The 19783-nt window shown below is 56.1% G+C and overlaps 5 protein-coding genes across 5 annotated transcripts; 1 reads left to right on the plus strand and 4 right to left on the minus strand.

Annotated features, from left to right (window-relative positions):
- Window positions 1-610: 610 nt before the first annotated feature.
- BU26DRAFT_556508 (duf1680 domain-containing protein) lies at window positions 611-2965 on the minus strand (the record flags this gene model as incomplete). Its single annotated transcript, XM_033832385.1, has 5 exons — window positions 2830-2965; window positions 2025-2771; window positions 1647-1972; window positions 1512-1595; window positions 611-1456 (listed from the first exon to the last, which is right to left on the minus strand). The coding sequence occupies exons 1-5, from the start codon at window positions 2921-2923 to the stop codon at window positions 611-613; spliced, it is 2097 nt and encodes a 698-aa protein (XP_033676090.1). The 5' UTR covers window positions 2924-2965.
- Window positions 2966-3691: 726 nt separating this feature from the next.
- On the minus strand, window positions 3692-8563 carry BU26DRAFT_556509 (uncharacterized protein; the record flags this gene model as incomplete). The annotated part of the gene is made up of 5 exons (XM_033832386.1): window positions 3692-3728; window positions 3800-3991; window positions 4102-4472; window positions 4664-4779; window positions 5206-8563. The coding sequence occupies 5 exons, from the start codon at window positions 8561-8563 to the stop codon at window positions 3692-3694; spliced, it is 4074 nt and encodes a 1357-aa protein (XP_033676091.1).
- Window positions 8564-9469: 906 nt separating this feature from the next.
- Window positions 9470-11994, plus strand: BU26DRAFT_611271 (uncharacterized protein). The gene is made up of 2 exons (XM_033836059.1): window positions 9470-9782; window positions 9829-11994. The coding sequence occupies exons 1-2, from the start codon at window positions 9536-9538 to the stop codon at window positions 11562-11564; spliced, it is 1983 nt and encodes a 660-aa protein (XP_033676092.1). The 5' UTR covers window positions 9470-9535; the 3' UTR covers window positions 11565-11994.
- Window positions 11995-12860: 866 nt separating this feature from the next.
- Window positions 12861-13620, minus strand: BU26DRAFT_525612 (uncharacterized protein). Its single transcript, XM_033830547.1, has one exon. It carries the CDS (start codon window positions 13599-13601, stop codon window positions 13110-13112), a length of 492 nt encoding a protein of 163 aa, XP_033676093.1. The 5' UTR covers window positions 13602-13620; the 3' UTR covers window positions 12861-13109.
- A 1953-nt stretch (window positions 13621-15573) lies between these two features.
- BU26DRAFT_586707 (uncharacterized protein) lies at window positions 15574-16927 on the minus strand (the record flags this gene model as incomplete). Its single annotated transcript, XM_033834667.1, has 3 exons — window positions 15574-15844; window positions 15897-16667; window positions 16728-16927. 3 exons carry the CDS (start codon window positions 16925-16927, stop codon window positions 15736-15738), a joined length of 1080 nt encoding a protein of 359 aa, XP_033676094.1. The 3' UTR covers window positions 15574-15735.
- Between the last annotated feature and the right edge of the window lie 2856 nt (window positions 16928-19783).

Consider the following 19783-nt stretch of genomic DNA (forward strand, 5'->3'; position numbering starts at 1 on the left):
ACGGCGTCTGGGACGTTTTTGGGTCCTCTTTTTGCGGCGTGGAAGTCGTGGAGGGAGTTGGGGTTTATGGATGGATCATCGCGAACGATATTTTGGGAGGATTTTGGGAGGAGTTGCCACCCGCCGTCATACTGACGAGCTTTTGACGCGACACAGACCGAAAGGTAACGCCGTTGTAGGTGCTGAGGACATGGGGGAGTTCTCCGTTATAATACACCAAAGTCCAGATGGTGAGGGTAGCTTCTGTAGCTTACCCGCGTGTGTACCTGGGTAGCCGGAGGATGGAGAAGCGCGCTATTTCGCGCTAGGTAGGCGGGTCGCCAGCTATACCTATTAGAGAAATTTATGCCACCCCTTTTCGGTTCTGTCCTACGCCGGCTGAAGTCTGGAAGTGGCTAACGGTGTGCAGGTAGAAGAACGTTTTTCTCAAGTGAAGCGGCAGTGGTGTCATTGCGCAGCACGCACACTCCGTAAAACGGCGTTTGTTCGTGTATAGACTCCGTCGGGTATGCGTTCCACTTCAACGCAGAAAACTGCGGCGATATTACAGCATCTGCTTTTGCGCAAGCTACCCTCTTCAAATGGTCTTCGTAGCGCTTCAAAACCTACCCTATGCATCATCCAAACCCATCACCGGCAACAACGCCATATGCAACTTCGAACTTCCATACGGCACAAACCTCGTCCAAAACGGTTCCCCCTTCCTAGTAACCTCAAACGTCCCCGGATCCGCCGGCGAATCTCTTACAACCGGCCAGTCAATCTCCACCGCCTTGACCCTCAGTTCCACGGGCGGAGCGCCCAAATCCCAGATGGGATTATCCAACTCTCCTAACCCCGAGTTCGACTTGTTGGTTTTCACAATTTCAATTTGTTGCGGATCGATTGCGATGTTCCAGATCGTACCGTTCTTGGGCGTGAGCTGGAAGTCCTGGGTGCGACCGAGTGGATCGGTGGTGTTTGCGGGGAGGGGTTGTTGTGAGCGGTAGTTGATTGGTTCGTGCGAGGTGATGTCGTGCTCGATGGCTAGGGCGTAGAGAAGGGGTCCATAGTATATTGCTGCGGTGTTATTAGCTCTATGAGTCACCCTCGGGGATGCTGCGAGTTCGACGCTGAGCGATGATTTGCCGGCAGGCACGTCGACCTTTTGCAGTCCACTATCGTTGGGTGATACTGGGATTTGGCCGTTGATGGTGCTAGCCTTCTCCGCCCATTCCGGGATTCGGACGTAGAACGTGAAGGAAACAGTAGCGGAAATACTGTATGTGATGTTGTGGCCAAAGGGATATGTAGTGTTTGCGTTGATGAGGACTATGTTGGAGCCGTCGGGGCCGAGACCTGTTGATGCGCTGGAGGGGATGAGGAAGACGTGTGCGAGGCCGCCATCTTCCGTTGATACAAAAGAGTTTGCTAGGAACTTAGGGTAGGCTTGCGGGTGGTTGACCGTGCAGCATGGCTACCTCGCCATTAGACTACTCAATGGACGCGTTTAGGGAGGGAAAATAACAAACATAGTTTGGCTCCAGGCCGAAGACATTAGCGTACGAATTAACATCCCACCATAGATCATTCGTGGACAGATTGCGTGACCACGGCTTCTATTCATCAGCAGCAATTGCGCACATTCCATGATATAGAACACCAACCTGGTTCTCCTGTTGAACATATTGATGACTCCACCAATCCGGAGTCACACTTACGGGAAACGCATTAAACGCCGTCTGCTCTGCCCAGTCAGCAACATCATTACCACCCAAGTACTGATAGAGGTAAGCCGATGAAAACATGACTTCGGCTGCGATGCAGAGCTCAGCACCACGACTGGGATTGAGGTCTGAGATGTATTCGTCTGCGATGATGGTACCCGCTAGTGAGCGATGGTACTTGGCGAGGAGGTCGACTGCGAGCCGAGATTGAGATTTGAGAGATGAGTCGTTGGTGTTTCGATATAGAGATAACGGATAGCGAAGCCCTAGAAGATGCATTTAGTGACGGATGGGATGCTGACCTTCCAAAACCCATACCTTCAGCCATGTTGACTCCGTGAATAAAAACCCAACTCAGATTATACGGCGTAGTTTCGTAGTATATCTTTGGGTAATTCTCCTCGGTCCAAAACGTCCGCCAGTCCGCTCCCCAAACCACACCTCCATCAATCATCATCTGCATCGTCTCCCACAGAATCTCCGAATTATTCCTCGGATATCTCTCTAGAAGCCACTGCATGGGTATATGCATCTCATGCGTCCTTCCCACCCCGAATCCGGCAGTGTCAAACGTATCATTCCCATGTACAAGCAGACCTGTGTAATTATTCTTCAGCATGCTATGGGCGAGCACAGTATACCGATGCATTGCATCCACGATTCTCTCTGTCCGCATGGGGTCCGCCTCGGCATACTGTATCATGCCGAGCAAAAGAAGACATCGTGCCCACAGTCCCCTAGAAGCTTGCGTCGTCTCGAATCCTAGCCATCCATCCTCCTGTTGGTGATCAAGTACGTAGTCGAGGTAATACTGCACTTGGCTACGGATCCTTTCGTCGCCCAGGCCAAATGCAAGAGGAACAAGGCCGTTGAACCAATACGGCGATGCTTCGTCCAGCGCGGAGTATTCAGTCGAGCCACCGATGTACCTAGAGTCATGCACGAAGCGGTAGAAGTCGAACAAGTTTCCGCCGAGGCCGTCGGCTTCTAGTTGGAGTTGGTCTTTGAACCATCCTAGAGGTTTGATGGAGCCAAGGTCGAGAGGTTTGTAGAGGGGTTGCACGACTGGGTTGTGTTAGCTTTGGGAGATGGATGGAAGGAGTGGAGATGCTTTTGGCCTCACGGGAATATTTATTATTATCTGAAGATGCTGCCGACAGAACATCTTGCGACAATCCTAAAGCGGCCAGTGCAACGCTCACCCGGGACAGCATCATCGCGGCGAAGACGATGCGGCAATGGTCGCCCGTCGCCCAACCTCGGAACTGGCGGAAGCCCATCCTTTATACATGGAATTCAGTTAATTCCCAGATGCGCCCAGGTATCGACGCTTGCCCCTCAACAGCACTGAACGTGATTGGGGGTGCATTGTAGTCGGAGAGAGATGCGCCGCGATAAGGCGGTGATCCAAACGGCCGAACAAGGATCGCGCAGGATGCGGACCACCAGGATTGGCGGATATTAACCATTGTAGATTGATCAACCCAAGGTGGGGAAGACAGGCCAACAAATGCTACCTGCGCGTACGAGTACAACGCTCAGCAGGTCCTGGGGAGTATGGGGTTAGTGTAGGCTTCGAGGTGGCGGGGCTTGAGGGCATGCTTCGCTGTCGGCAAAACTGTGCGGACTGCGGCGTCCCCTGGGAACGATTTATGCTGCGGGATATGTGGCTGGCCATTGGGACTGGAAGTGCTTCTTCTATTCTGCTTACGGCGGGCGAGAGCTTACATGTCTTTGGAAGATGGTGTGGTAGTGATGTCATTTCTCAACACGCGCATTTCAGACCACAGCGTAAGATGAAGAACAGATCTGTATTTGGCTAGCTGCAGGCACCAGAACACATTCCGTCCACATATGCAACGAATTCCAGTAGCGACAGAGTATAGAAAAGAATGCAAGACTCTATGCACCACCGCCTACGTGTGGTCCTTAACTCATGCCCTCTCGCCTCCCGTTCCTCATCACTCAGTCTCTCTTCAGCCCCCCTAGTCGCAAGAGCAAAACCCGACCTTCAAGTCCCACCTAACACCGCATTAGTACATTCTCCAGTTCACCCTCTACTCTCCACCCTCCACTCTCAACATATCACTCACCCATTGAAGTTGAAGTCCCCACCATCATGATTCCCAAAGCACTGATCAACAATATTGTCGAAAGCGCTATTGCACAGGTCCTGGCTGCCAATTGGCCCACCGAGGACCTGCGCGTGCGCCTGGAAATTGAACTGCTCGGGCGTGTTGGCGAGGTTAAATTTGGTGGCACAGAAGTTGTTCTTGAGATCCTCGCTACCTGCATATCAGCTCCGCTCTTCGCAGTTAGAGGGGGTAACTGGGGGATTGTGGCGCAGTGCGATAATTGGGAGGAGTAGAAGAAGGGGAAGCGATTTAGGACATACAGCTCCTGGAAGCTAGCGCACGACTTGCATCCGCTTTGCGGGAAGCACGTAGCGGCGAGGGTGGATTGAGTGGCGAGGCCGACGATGGCGAGGATGCTGGTGCTGAAGCGCATTTTGGCTGTATTCTCAAAAATTGAGCAGAAGATTGAGCAGAAGATCGAGCGAAGAAGATCTATGAAGGACTGAATGGTAGTGGCCTTGAGTGATGATACTCCTTGTTGTGCGGCAGCAGTGGGTGCTTTATATTTTTTCTCCCTTCCACTTTCGGCGATGAAGTCAACTGTCGTCGCTGGCGGAGTGTCAGTCGCTATTCCCGCCTTCCCCCCATTTTGGATTCCATGCTGACACCAATGTCTCCACAAATACCCGGCCTGCATACATCAATTACCATATCCGGTCACTGTCCCCATCATCCTGTAAGGCCCAGCTGCCCCAATTTCAGGGATGCTTTGGTGTGGTTAGTGGCCGCTGACGACCTATTAGGGGTTGATACGGAATCAAGCTGGATGGGTGAGTCTTTGTCACAAAGGTAATATAACTTTTTCGCCAGGAGTCAGCTTACGCATCGTAGAACAGCCTCAGCGGTGAGCTGTGGTTGAACCTTTGTTGCTTCGTGAGAAAACTGTACGAGCTTATTCGCAACTAGGAAATGCTTGTCTATGCTTCGAAAGGCTTGTCCTGTGTTCCCAGACATGCATCATCATGCATGGATAGAAAATTGGTTCCAGATCCCATTAGTGCAGAGCGCATTTGGCTGTCCTCCGGATAATGAGTTAATGTACATACGCGATCCGATTGTAGATCCAGAGATTCCTAACCCTTCCACCATACCCTACCAACGCAGACGCATAAGTCCACAACGACACAGCGCCAGGACGTAAGGGTATATCGTATAGTCAGTCGACCAACGCCAGAAAATGCAAGTCAGAGCGGTGCCCCCAAATGACCGTCATCTTGCATATGCCACCGGGCCAACCCATGACAGTCCGGGTGCAAAGAAATGGAAATGGGCCGTGAACCTGGGAGTTCGGCAACGCACGCATTAAGTGTCACTGCTGTAGAAATCCATGAGCAGCGGATCCGTCTGCACCATCCATGGCTGACCGATAGTGTCAAGCCTAGCCCTCTTCTCCTCACGCGCATCCCTGAACTCTTCATCGAGCTCAATCTCGGCCCTTCTCTTGCCCTGCATTTGAGGGCCTAGGAGGCGCGGAGTGCTTACGCCAGACTCGCCAGGGGCAGGAGTTGGAATCGAAGTGTCGGTCAGCGCAGGCTGTGAAGCAGCGTCATCGTCGTCGAGAATGATGGGCCGGAAACGCTGGTTTCCGAGACCTAGTTGCGGAAGCAGCTGGTTCGTCTCAGCATTGACCTTATTCTGGATCTTGTTCTGGTGACCGGTGCCTTGCAGGGCATCTTGCTCTTTCTCGAGGAAACGCAGCTGCTCTTCTTGATCCTTGACCCACTCTTCATGTTGCTCCCGGTAGCTGGCCTCCATGCCCATCATCCACTCCCTCCTATCTTCATCCTCCTCAACGGCCTCAATGCAGCTAGGGCACTTGATGTAGAATCCGCCTGTAGGGGATTCTTCACCCAGCATCTCAAACTCCGGAAGATTCTCACCGATGAGCTCTTCCTTGCCCCACTCAAGGCAGTCTTCGCAGAACCCGTGCGGGCACCAGCGACAGCGGTAAATAAGGCCTCCAGCATCCGTCGTGTTCTTCCCGCACTCATAGCAGGTATGCTGGGGACAGAAGAAGCCGCTGAATCCTTTGACTTTGACCTGATAGTCGTCTTCCAAACAATCGTAATGGTACGTTCGTGGACAGCTCTTGCACTCCACCATATGCCCTGCATCTGGTCCATCGAAACAGGCTACGCAATGCTCTTCGTGCTGGATCTCCCGTCGCTTCTCACGCTTGGGTTCCGCGAGTCGTGGATCCTTTCCGGCAAAGGTTGGAACAGCTTCCCAGTCGTTACAGCTGAGCGATTCCTTGTTGATAGCGAATCCATCGATCATCACAGTGGTGTTCTTGCCCTTGCGGCGGTCTTCGCGGCTGATGGAATCCGGCAGAATGTTGACGGCGGGATTATCGGCCTTAGTGTTGAGTTGGCGTTGGTAGCGCTTCCCATCGAGAACGGCACATTCGACACGCTCCATTACCGATAGCCATTTCTCCTCGTCAATGTCGGGATTCACAACGTCAGGGTTCGCGTGCAAATCCGCGGGCTTGTCGCGACACTTTGCCATCATTGTGTTGAGGTCCCAGGACAGCATCTCTGTCACGTTGATCTCGGGATGCGACAGGGTCTGCGCGCCACGGCGGATGAGGGATTTGAGCTGGCCGGTGCTCATCTCTGGCATATCATCTGTAAGCGAAAGATGCCCTTTAGCGGCGGCGGTTGCGGAAGCGCGCGCCCCATGGATGTTCCTCATAGATTCTGTTATCTTAGCTGATAAGTATAGCTTCTTCCGGATGCGACCCATCATCTGTTCCTCTACCGTGCCTTGAGTGCAAAGCTTATAGATGGTCACTTTCTTCGTCTGGCCAATCCGGTGGGCTCGAGCTTCTGCCTGCAAGGTAATCTGGGGGTTCCAGTCCTCGTCCAGAAAGATGACGTCTTCCGCGCTGGTCAGATTGATGCCTAGGCCACCAGCACGAGTTGACAGAAGCATGACCTTATAGTCGGTCTTGGAATCGTTGAATAGGCGAATGTCGAGATTGCGCCGAGCCCGGCCGGTGCTACCGTCTAAGCGGACGTACTTAAAGCCCTTGCCGTGGTTGCTAATAAGGGCTAGCATGTCTTCGCAGCAATCTAGCGTCTGGGTGAAGCCAGAGAAGATCAGCACCTTCTTGCGTTGCTCGAAGATCTGGTGCTTCAGGAGCTTCGCAAGGAGGATGAACTTTCCTGACGCACGAATGACATGTTGGCCGATGTAATATGGGTCAGGAAGAGTGCCCGGCAGCAAATAGGGATGAGAGCAGCATTTCCGGAGTTGCATGACAAGGTTCATGAGCTTGCGCCAGGCTGAATTGGTCTCAGCACCCTTTTCCTTCTCGAGGGCCTGTCGCATGATCTCGGCAGTCTCTCCCCAGTCGCCCTCCTGTGCTAATGTGTTGGCGTTCAACTTCTCGATTCGCGATAGCAGCTTGCCATCTTCTTTCTCCTTTTCCAAAGCAAGCTTTTCCTTGCTCTTTCCGTTCGCGAAGAGTTCGTCGAGCATGGCGTCATCCACACGCGTGAGAAGCCGGGTGTACCAGAAACGCTGCATTGGGGTAAGGGGGACGTATAGCAGCACCTCCTCTTTCGGTGGTAGCCCAAGGTTGACACCTGGACTATCCTTCATCCGCCGCAACATTATGAGTTCGAGCAGTCGTCGGGCGTCATCCATGGTCTTCCGGTTGACCATGCCTCGAGTGAGATCGAAAGATTCCTTGAAGAGACTCTGGGTATTGTCGGCGAAAACGTCAGGGTACAGCCAAGCCAGTAAAGCCCACATTTCGACAAGATTGTTCTGCAACGGAGTTCCGGTCAATATGAGGCGATACTCTGCAGCGATATGCCTCAGCGCCGTGGATATTTGCGAGACGCTGCTCTTGATCTTGTGGCCTTCGTCAAGGACCACGTAGCGCCAGACAAATGAGTGCTTGAACCACGAGTGCTCGGCCTGGAATGTGTCATAAGTCGTCACAATGATCTGGTAGGATTCCGAGGAGGCGTCAGTGGGAAGCTTCGAGACCTTGAGACCAGCCTTTCTCGATGCCTTGCGATTCCTGGACTGCAGAGTCTCATTGCCGAACTGGTCCGCCATGCCGAGGGCGACCTTCTTGAGGCGATCTCGCTGGTTGGCAGTGCCGTGGAATCGGAGGATCTTGAGTTCGGGAACCCATTTCTGCGCTTCCGTTACCCATGAGTTGAGAACACTCAGCGGACAAATGACGAGATAGGGTCGCAGCTCCTCGGATGCGGCGCCTAACTTTTGGTCTTGCTCCTCTAGATATTGAAACAGTGACAAAGTCTGCAAAGTCTTGCCCAGACCCATCTCGTCGCCAAGAATCCCGGAGAAGCCGTTGTTGTAAAGATGAACTAAAAAGGACAGGCCTTCGAGCTGGTATGGCTTCATCGTTGCTCGGACACCCTGGGGTTGGCGGCGAAGATGCTCGTACTCCACGGTGGAACGGGGATGATTGCTCGCCACGAGCTTGGACACGTAGTTGTGTGCAGGAAGCAACGGCAGAAAGTAGTCCTTGTTGGCTGCCAAGAAGCTGTCCGCCTTCGCCTTGGACTGCTGGGCGATGGCACCTCTGAGTCTCGCGCGCGCCGTGTCGAGCTTGCGAGGCGGGCGGGCGCTGCGCTGTGTAGTGGCCGGGGGCTGGACAGTGTCGGACGCCAGGATGTCGCTCTTCCTATTGCGGGCACTTCGCCGCGGAGGGTGGGGCCTCTCTTTCGTTCTATTCTCCATCTTCAGCTCATCCACTTGGTACTTCGGGTGTGACGTGCGAGCGGTGCGGATGGGCCTCGCGAGGTCGTCTTCGCTGGTGTCGTTGCTGTCCTGGTCGCTGGTGTCGGTCGCAGCCGCGCTCCTCTCCGGGGCGTGCTCGGCAATAGAGAAGCCGGAGCTGGAGGAGCTATTCGGAGCGGATTCGCTGGTCGAAAGGTCGGAGACTGCGTAGCTAAGCGACGGCCGTTGACGCAGAATCGGTGTGCTTTCGTCGGCGGGTTTGATAGGCACAGGCGCCTCTCGCTTGGGAGCGGTGAATGAGGATATGCGCCGGGCTTTCGTGGCTGACGTCGCCGAGCTCTGGGACCCAAACTGCTGCAACAAGTCCTCCAATGCTCCTCCGCACTGTCGCTTTTTGGGCGTAATGGGCAGCGGCGACCCCAGCTTTACCCGTGGGTGCTCGGCCATGTCGTCGAGCGGGCCCAGCCTCGGTCGAGAGACGGGCAGGGGTGAGAGAGAGGCGTGTAGTGAGGGGAGGGGGGATCCGTCGGAGGTCACATTGAGGGGTGGGTCGAGCTGGCATTGAAGTGGAGCTGGTGGATTCGCCCGAGGAGTGAAAGCGGAGGTGGAGGTGGAGGTGAAGGTGAAGATGAAGATGAAGATGAAGATGAAGATAAAGATGAACGACGCGTTAAGGGAGCAATCACCTCCGGGCCGACATGGTAGGAGTCTGCGACGCGCGGGGACACGAGACGACGCGTCTCCGGCGGGTCCGGCGGGGCGAGGAGCAGCAGTCAGGGCGCGCGGAGACGTGGTGAAGGCTGGCGTGGATTTCTGAGGTTGAAGCCTCTCGCTAGCGCCGGAGGAAAGCGGCTAAACGCCGCGGTCTTCTTTGTTCGCGACGCGGCGACGTCTGCTCCACCACACCGCCGCTGCCCCCGCCGCCGCCGCCAACAACATCCCGCGCAGTGCACGCGCTGCCGGCCGCCGGCCATGGCCCAGCCACTCACCCAATTCTTGCCCATCTTCGCGTGCAAGTCGGACGGGCAGGATGTCGTCAACCAGAAGGGCACCGTGCTCCGGAACGGGCCCACCCAGGAGCAGCTCGACCGCACGCCCAACGAGCAGGGCCAAAGCGACTACTACCGCCTGATCGAGAAGGACGAGCCCAAGCACGTCGACTGGCGCAAGAAGCTCGGCGGCATGCTGCTGCGCGAGATCGGCGGCAAGCAGCACGAGGGTGCGTACTGGAGGTCGCCTCGCGCGCGGAGGGCTAACGGGCGCAGACAAGTGGCAGCAATGCATTCTCTGGGACTTCCCGGAGGGCTATAGGCTGTACGAGCACATCAAGTCGAAAGCCAACGGCGAGACCAAGCCGGTCAAGAACCACTCGGGCGGCGGCCACGACAGACAAGATGCATACCTCTACGGCTACCCCAAGGGACCGAAGAAGCGGTTCAGGAGCCCCGTCGAGTTCTTCCCGCACCTGCTATGGCTTTCCACCGACGAGTCGAGCGACCACCAAAATTGCACCTGTCGAATATGCTGCCCGATGCAGCTCGAGTCCGAGAAGCCCGCGCTCCCGCTGAAGCCGGAAATCAGGCCCGATCCAGCTATGGCGGGCCTCAAGAAGGAGAACAGCCCCAACACCACAGTGCAAGCACCTACGCCCGTCGGCCGCAATCCAAGTGCCCAGGTACCTGTCCGGCGTCCCAGCACAGGCACGCCTGCCCAGAGCCCCAGCGTGAAGCCAGCGACGCCCAGCTCAGCCGCGAATCCGCAACGCATAAAGCCGCCGGCCATTTTGGAGCCCACGCCTCTTCCGCAGCTTCGCTCTGTTGATCAGCAAGTGGACCACCAATACGGAAAATTTCTCGCGCGGACCGGTGAAGTAGTATGGTTCTTTAGACCGAAGACAGAAGCCTGGGGCCTAGGACTAGTCATCCGTCGATGGGTACCGAAAGACAGATCGAGCGACCGAGCTTACCTTGTCCAGCCCCTCTCCCATCCCTACAACTCGCCCACCGCCGAGCTCGTCACGTCCGACCAGAACCTCAAGCCCTGGCTCGCGTGGTCTGCGCCTTCATGCACCTATCCTTATCTCCAGCAGAACCCAACACTCAGTTACGACCAGGTGGACTGGAGGGCCCTTCTGTCTGGCCAATTCGGCCAGGGCATTGCGGACGTCGACGCCTCGATCCTGGCAGCGAAAGCCATCGATACCACCTTCACCCCGTTCGAGCTACTAAAGACGACCATTAACACGGGTATGGAAGAGAGGCGCTGGAATGGCGTATACCTCGGTGCGGAGAAGATCTGGCGAGGCGAGCCGGTCCGCCTACGCATCGGCAGCGGTAACGACCTGATGGTCATCACCGATATCATCGAGCGTGCCGTCCCAGGGCCTCCGCCAAATCAGACCAATTCCGCGCACCCTCTCTCTAAAATCCTAGTACTAGGAGATATATATACGTACGCGACTCTCCCTGTGCCTGATCCGAATTCGCTACCGCAGGTCCCGTCGAGCAGCAACATCCCCATCCGTATGCGTGAGGATATGCGTTGGCGGAACCGGGCACTCGTTCCAGCCACACGCACTCTCGCCTACTGGAAGCTCATTGCCACTTCCCAAAAGCTCGAGATATCCGAAATCAAAGGTCGATGGTACGAGTCCAGCGTCCTTTTCGTCGACTTCTTCACCAAAGCTGTCAAGAACAACGAAGGAGGCAACGGTGTATGGATGAACTCGCGTGGCGACGCAACCGGCCTAGGCAAAGCAGCTGGTGTCCTGCAGCCCGACCGTATCAGCGCGTTTCGCACGGCGGTACCCAAGGGATTGCATCTAGTCGAAGGTCTCGACGTCCCGGACGAGCCGAGCAAGCCTCCTACGAGTGAGATGCAGAGCCTCGAGCTCGGGATAGGTGCTGCAAGCGGCGATTCGGGCTTTGCGCTTGATGATTTTATGAACCTGGACGGTATGGACGATGGAGGAATAGCGTTCGGAGACGATTTTACATTCTAATATCCTTGATGTCTGTGTTATCTGTGCTAATAGTACATTTGTAGAGTCGAGCGAGGAGGGAATGGTTCGAATCCAGGCCCGTGGAGGCAGCAGCTATGATACTAGGGACTCCTACTGCTGAGGCTTCCAACCCGGAACTAGAGTCGACCTCTCTTGCTTCGGTGGCTTCTGGTACGTAAACAGGTTCGACTCTGCTTCGGCGAAGCGCTAGGCTGTGACGGAAGGAGAAGGGGGTAGCAAAAGAATGTTCCTAGAGCATTGTTACGGCGCCTGTTTGCCTACCCAAAAAGCATCTTTCAGGAACAGCACTATAGGCATCGGCGTTAAGTCTGATTGGCATTTTAGGGCGAGAAATGGCTCTGTGTTAGTACTATTATTGTACTGGCTTCGGTATACCCACTAGCGTTAAAATGTGGATTTTCTGCTGTTCACGTCCGTCCGCTAGCAGGTTGTTTGTGATGCACCTTCATGTGACATACCCGGAGACCGAACACTCGTTCGTCCTTCATCTGATCTGCCCTTGGTAGAGGTTGGTATGCACGTAGCCACACCCTCTGTCCTCCATCCAAGCTCATTCGACCTAGCACTTTTATCCGGCGCCAATTCCAACCCAAGCAACAGCAAAGCTTACCCACCACTTCTCTCCTCACGACACGAGCGCGCAGATCCGCGAACCCTGTCATTGGAGCACGCGCTGCACCGGACACGTGTCTTTGCTTTTTACCGGTGCAAGCGAGCTGTCCGTAAGTCCGAGCTAGGCATCACTGTTCTAGTCACAAACTGCCCAGCCGACTCTAACTGGGAAACCCGTATCCTTTTGCTGCCCTTTAGAGGCAGGATGAAGCCCGGAAGGGCGTAAGCTAGGGGGGATATATATATGAAGTGGCTTGAAGAGAAGCGCGAACTGCAGAATCGATAAGCAATGCAGAGGCGAGACGCAGCACGCAGTTGCGCTAGACTATTTTATACTGAGCGTTCGTTGAGAGATGCATACATGAAAGCTTCGACGTTTCCAAGGTTGCGTTGTTCGATTTTGGCGTGGCTGGGAGGGCTCAAAGAGGAGATAGCAAGCGAGACAGAGATACAAGACGCAGGGCTGAGGGCGTGGACTCAATATCGAAAGCTAATGTGGTGTTGGAGAGGGAGTTAGAAGAGGTAGTCAGCGCGCTTGTTGGATGCATGCCAGAAACATGGGTTCGGAGACTCCGGTGACCATGTGACAGGGAAGGATGTGAGCCCGATGACCAGAGTTTTTGCACCCCCCTCTGGAGCAGTCCTTGGGCCGAATGCAAGCGCTGTGTGCAGCTAATGGGACTGACCACCGTCAAATGCACATTCACTCTGCATCTTGATCGCGAGAACGTCCCTCAAAACACCACCATTCCTTCCTCATTCAAGCATGTGGCGCTTACGAATTCTCCCCAACATTTCAGCTGTCAGCCGCTCGCCGTCTTCACAGATTCACTGCAAGCGATTTCTTCCGTACCATGCTGAGCCTCGTATCCACCGTGCCTTGCAAAACTCCTTCAGCCCTGCGCTATCAATTCAACCGTCCCTCTTCTTATCATACAAGATGCATGGCCTGATTATAGTATGGTGGCATGCAAATACGGGCCGGAAGGTCTTCCGCCGCACTTGATGGGAAGAAAAGCAAGAAAAGTGAGGATCCTGTGGAGATTTGATTGTGCTCGTTGCTGACGCTCTGATCACGAATTTTCTCGCCTCGGCCCTTCCGACATGACGATTTGCCAGATTGATTTCGCTCGAGCTCGCTGATTGGCGGCTGAGTTGCGGAATGCGGAGATCGTGCTGGCCTTTTTCTTTTTTTTCTGAGCGAGGGTGCAGGGGATTGGGCGAAGCGAAGTGCGGCATAGAGATTTTCATCAATTTTCGTGCTTTTTCCCGGCTCCCTGGACAAGCGATGTGGTGCTTTTTATTTTTAAAGTTGAGCTTCATTGCCGCGACTTTGCTTCTGATCTGAGCGTCAACAAGGAACGCGCTTTTGACGTTGCGTAACGTGCTGGAATATTGTTTCATAACTCTAGATTCCTTGAAAACGGCTCTTTTGGTGCGTGTCGGGGCTTCGCTTGCACAAGTTGAGTTATGCCTAAGCTCACGGCTCCCCTTCCCCTTGAACACTTGCAGTCTGGATGAATTCTGGAAGGGAGAGGCCTGTTGAGAGTGCCGGAGGACACTGTTCTTTTTGTTTTACTGACGCGTCGAATATTGAGCGCGAGTAATGTCGAGGTTACATTGCGAAAGAAGAATTCCGAGCCCGTTAGTAGGAAGGGAATAGAAAAGCTCCGACGTCGATAGCAAAATCCCAAAGAACTGGATGCGAGGCTCCGGAGTGAGACATGCCTACTGTTCACATTGAAGCACGTGCGCGGTCCAAGCATATGATATCCTCGTCAGCGGAAGCAATATCAAGCTTCCACGCGACAGCGCATAAGCATTCGAATTCGTCCACGGTGCCATCCTTTCGGCAGTTTGACACGTTCCACGGAGTCGGAGAGCGAAACTGAAATTGTGCACGACCCGAGATTAAAAACTTGTTGGGCGAGAACCGCGGCTGCATTGTGATGAGGTGTGCACGCATTGATGAAGAGCGGTGAGAGAATGGTTAAGCGCGCTTGAGGATTCCAGATGACTTTGAGCGCATAAACATGTGAAAACATGCCTGATGGTTCAAGCGAAGACGTCAGACCAGGTACTCGGGTTCTGGAACTTGGGGAATTGTGATTCTGCTTGGGATGTAGATTTCATGTGCTGTGGGGTTTGGGATTTGGGATTGAAGGGTTGGTGTTGGCGCGTGGTTGGGGATGCTGGTCTGAAGGATTTGCAGGATGACAGCAAAGGAACCTGTGTGCCCTGCTCCCACACTTGCAACGGGGCTGCGATCTGTACTGTGGCGAGATGGTTCATGCGATGTCGACTCCGGTGGATGAAGGCGTTATCTCGAGCTCCATTGGGCTTGAAGTCTCCACGTCGCACAAGCAGAAACGACGCGCCCCGCAAAAGACTTCTTCATCGGTGTGCAGGAGGTGAGACAAGCGTCGACAAATAGCCCAACCATAGCCGCAGTCACTCCATGTCAAGCAGTGTCAAGCAGTGTCAAGCCAGCGCCGTGATCTTCCCCCTTTGCGATCGAGATCTAGAATCCCATTGGAGAAGTCGAAGGAGGTTAATGGAGCGACGTCGATGGCCTGTGTCCATCAGCCTCGTCCGGCCCAATTGACATCCACAGTGGCACAGGCACCGCGTGCGACGTGTGCGACGTTGCGGCCTCCACTCGACACGCTGAGCCTACCCCGCCGGCGCACCCTTTGTACAACCAGTCAGGCCATAGTCGGGCACCGCTCGCAGATAATCGTACGAGAGACTGACCGCGCTGGAAGGGATAACGCAAGCGCATGTGGCACGACAGCGAAGTGACCAGCCCCCGATGTTGCTTTTCCCCGATGCCAGCACCCGGCGTGAGATGTTGCGGTGCAGACGATCATCACACGGGCGGTGGATATTGAGATGACATGCTAGAGGGTTTGTGGGTTCCCTGGCCCGCAGTGCTGGGAATGTCAGTTTTTGTGTAATGTGGTAGAGGGTGTCCTGTTTCGGGGAGCGGGAAGCGAGACAGGTGTGGGACTGGCGTTCCGTTGGGCGACGCATGGCGTTGTACCGGCTTCGGGGCTGCGCTCGGATATGGCTGATGGTGGTACAGCCGTGGACGTCACGTCGACGTCGGGGAGCGATCGGAGGAGGACTGCAGGACCTAGCTGTGAAAGCTGCGTTGAGACTGGCGGTATGGAAAGGAGATGTGAAGACGCAGATAAGCAGAATAGTTAAGAAAGGAAAGGGGGAGGGGGGGGGGGGACACAGGGGTATGCAAAAGTTCTTTGCTTCCGGAAGAAGAAAGCAGGGCTAAGTGGTATTGTCGTGCGATAACTGATAGGTGATGCCGACCGATGCTCTCGACGGTGCCTAATCCCAATCATTCGCACGCTCCGGTGCCAAATTGCCCAGGTCCCAGCATGTGCCCAAGTCGTTCCTAGCAGTTCGGTAGAAATAGGGTAATAGATGAAGCGAAGCTCGAAGGGAAGTTTGGGTGGCGCAATGCTCGCAGTACTACGTCGTCGTTACTCGTCGTCTGTGAATATCGTGATGGTATGAAATGTCAGGTGGGTGCGGGAGGGTCGTCTTCCACCACAAGGGCTTTTAGCTTGGCCTCGACGGCTCTCACCACCTCAGGGTCGAATGAGATGTCCTTTTTCACTCTTTTAAGGCTGCACGGTGTCAGTTTTGACAAGATTGGAGATGAAGGTTCGGAAGACTGACGGTTTTCTCACGCACTTGTCGCACCGGGCGTGCCCACAACCGGGGCACTGCGGTGAGCCGTCCAAGAACAGGCTATGGCACTCTTCGCACTCCCACCGTACTCTGGTCCGCGGCTTCCTCCATATGCGTCTCGCCATGTCCAGCTCCCGTTCGACCTCGGTTTCGCTGTCGGGCTCCACGTCGCCGGGGTAGCCGTTCGGCCACTTGCTCGACTTGGCCGGCTCTCGTGGGCACTTGGTGCACCTGATGTGGCGGCAGTGCTCGCAGGTGGTAGCAGTAGGGGGAATGAACATGGTCTCGCACTTGTGGCAGGTGCGCCGGACGCGTTGCTTGACGGGGTGGTAGACTAGGTCGGTGCCGTGCTTGGACGTGACGGTCAGGAGCTTCTTCTTCTTGGGCTTCTCTGCGGCCGCCTTCTCCTTGCCCTTGTCGGCGGGGGCCTTCTTTTTGGGATAGCGGGGGCACTTCTTGCAGCGGCGGTGCTCGCACTTGGAGCACAGCTTGTCGGCGCCATAGGTGGTGCCGCAGCGGTGGCAGGTGCGGTGCACGCGCATGCGGATGGGCTTCTCGACACGCTGGACGGTGATGGGGTGGGCGGGCGCCGCGATCCATTCGTGCGACTCCAGGGTGAGGCCGTACTTTGCGAAGAGGGCGCGGGCGCGTTCCTGCTGGAGGGCGCTGCGGTTGAGCTCCTGGGCGGTGGGCGCGGGCGGCATGGGAGCAGTGGCAGCGGGCGCGGGAGTGGTAGTGGTAGTGGTAGCGGTAGCGGGACTGCAGTGTTGTCAGTACAGGAGGAAGACAGATGCGTGTGGTGCCCGATGCGGAACGTACGCAGGCGCGGCTTCCTTGCTCTGCTCGACGACGGGCGCGGGCGTGGAAGGCGCGGGCGGGGTGAGCGAGGCGCTGCTCCTGCTCCTGGTCGCCTTGTCCCGCTTGAAGACGCTGCTCATCCGCTTCACGTACTTGCCCAGGCTCTTGCGGCGATCCACGTCCTTTGCGTCCGCCGGTCCTGCAGCCGCCGGCGTCGACATGCTCCTCGCGCTCCGCAGTCGCAATTCGTCCGGGGCAGCGTGCACTGGGCGGGGGTGATGATGATGACTATGATGATGACTATGGTGATGACTATGGTGGTGGTGGTGGTGGAGAATGGCAGATTGCGGGCGGGTCCAGGAATACGGTATGGCTGTCTCGCGGCCGAGTTCAGCAGTGGTCAGACATGCAGGCGTCCAGACGATTATCCCCGGCGCTGGCTGCGCTGGCTGCTGGCGCTGGCTGAGACAGGAGCGAAACGTCGGGACAACCGACAGCGTGGGCAAAGACGCTCGACTGTGGGACGTCGCGATGTGTGGTCGTGGGGAGCCCGGCGGGATCGGGCGAGGGTCTCGGGCGAGTGAGCGGGCGCGGATGGGTGGTGAGTTATGTACGGGCGGAGGGCATCAGACCATGGGCCGCATTTCCAGCGCGCTGGATTCGACCCCGAACCACCACCACTACCACCACGCCCCAGCGTCGCTAAGCAGGACCTGCCGGCCCGTTCGTCGCAGCCGGGGGGCAGGCAAATTGGGGGTAGTCCCGCTGCTGGTCGCCTCTCTTCCTATTATTTGCGCTGCTCGCCTGCCGCCCGCCTGCAAGCGCAGCGCCGAGCGTGGAGCTTGGGGCCGGGCTGGCGTCCCGGCCGGCTGGGTCGCGGGCGGAGAAGACGCCAGAACGGGCGCTGGCCCGCGCGCCAAACCCAGTGACCGCGCCCTTTTCGCTGCCCGCCGCCGTCGCCCCGCGGCGCCCGCTGACGAGCCCGTGCTGCCTCATCGCTCAACTGCTCAGCACCCTCACCACCACCACTACCACCACCACCACCACTGCCGCATCTCTGCGCTGCACTCTGCACGCTGCGGCCTGCACGCTGCATCCGCGAGCTCCCGCTTTGCCTCGCACGCCGCCTCCGCCACGCCGCCCGACGCGAATACCCAGCAAATCGCTCCGTTTGCGGCCCGTGGCCCTGCCCAACTCCGCTTCCATATTGTCATTTCATCTACGCTGCAGCACATGCACCCCTCGCGTCACGCACACGCTGCCGCCACCGCGCGCGCGCACAATTTCGTCGCCTGCTTCGAGAAGCCCTTGTCGTGCCTGTCAAACGGGGATGCCTGGCCTCCATCACGCCAGCTCCAACGCACTCCATTCCCCGCCCAAAATTGCACAGCACAGGCTTGCGCTGCCTCGAGTAACCTCGGAAATGTGCCGGCCTGGGTGCGGCATCGTCTCCGGCCGCGTCCAAAGCCCGACAGCAGCAGTGTCTAGTTTGCCATTACATATGCCCTCGCCCGAGTTTCATCGCCCGAGTTGGACCAGAACGCCCACCGCGAGCTGCGGCGCATTCGCCCTGAATCCTATCCCACGGCCGCAGGCTCCCAGAAGCAACTTGCGCGGCTCCGCCCACCTGGATGCCATGTACGCAGGCCCCTGTCGCTGCTTGTGTCGCCCTGTGATTCGACAGTGCCACGTCCTCGTATAGTGCTTAAACCGCCTAAACCCTTCCGACGGTTCACCACAATATTTGCGCCACTGCCGGTTCAGCCAGCGGAGGAGGTCACTTCTGCTTCTGGAGCGCTGCAAATCCATTTCTGTCGCTAGAGAGTCGGCGCCGTGCTCTCAACTCGAACATCACTATGCAACCCCGCTGTCTCAACCGCCCGCCGGTAGAAGTCAGAAAGCGGGGTGATTCGCCCTCAAGCTGAAATTTGACACTTTGTCGCCTACGACAATGCAGCACAAATGCAATAACGGATCGTATATACCTTTGAAACCGCTGCAACAACTGCAACGCGGAGATGCGACCTCGACTTCGACTTATATGTCTGCCTCTGGGGACTCCTAGCGGGAGCGAGGAAAGGCGTCCACCTCAACCGGCGGAGACGTCTAGCTTTTGCTATCGCCTGGCTACTATGGCTCTCACATAGCTTCTAGCACCTATATCCACCGCCATATATGCTTGGTTGAAGCCCAAGTCCTCGTCTTGGAGCCACTAACATCTCAAACGACAGACCGATCTTATCCGCTCGAGCGTACACAGTAGAATCTCTCCTAGTCGCCCCGCATCCAAGGCGAGTACTTTCATGTCGCCTTCTTTGCTAGACCTCCAATAAATGTCATGATGGTGAATTACATCGCCCTCAAAGCATCGAAGCTAATCGCAAAACAAGGCAACGGACCCTGTTTGACCTCAGTGCCAGGCGAGGCCTTTCGAATGCCGAACCCTGTGGTCGTGGTCGTTCGGGAGCATCAAACAAGTTCCTTGCTTCGATCAAACGCCAACCCCGGCTGTGCCGCGAGTCATTCACAATCCCAGGAGCCGAGAACACGTTGCTCGCCTCAGCAATCCTCCGCGGACCCGTCACATCCAAGTCAGGAACCTGGATTTTGCGGCTACCATGCGCGTGTCGTGCCCATGTGTTTGAGTTTGAGTCGAGGCAGCCACGCATCCGTCCGTTGCTAAAACAACGCGGTCGCTCGCCACCTTCGTCCGTCCCCGTCCTCGCCTCTGTCGCGGGGGTTCCGGACCACGCTCCTCGTTTTCAAACGTTTTGGTCCGCAATCCCGCGTTCTCCGCCCGCCATCAGTACCAGAGAAGGTTTGCAGGGGTCAAACTTTCCCAGCTTGACTTTCCCTAAACCTGTTTCATGGAATCTTCCGCTATCATCCTGAAACAGGCAAGATGCTCGTATTCTTCCATCCCAATCGCTGATAGGTCCCAATATTGTCAAGGCCCACTTCCACCGTCGAAGTGGCGGGTCTTTGCCTCCTTCAAGATGCAGGACCGTTGGAGATCATTCATTGGCGATACCCAAGGAGGCAACCAGCTACAAATCTCACGCCATCTAATCGCATGC

The sequence above is a fragment of the Trematosphaeria pertusa genome (genome assembly GCF_010094035.1).
Source record: "Trematosphaeria pertusa strain CBS 122368 unplaced genomic scaffold BU26scaffold_26, whole genome shotgun sequence".
NCBI lineage: Eukaryota > Fungi > Ascomycota > Dothideomycetes > Pleosporales > Trematosphaeriaceae > Trematosphaeria > Trematosphaeria pertusa.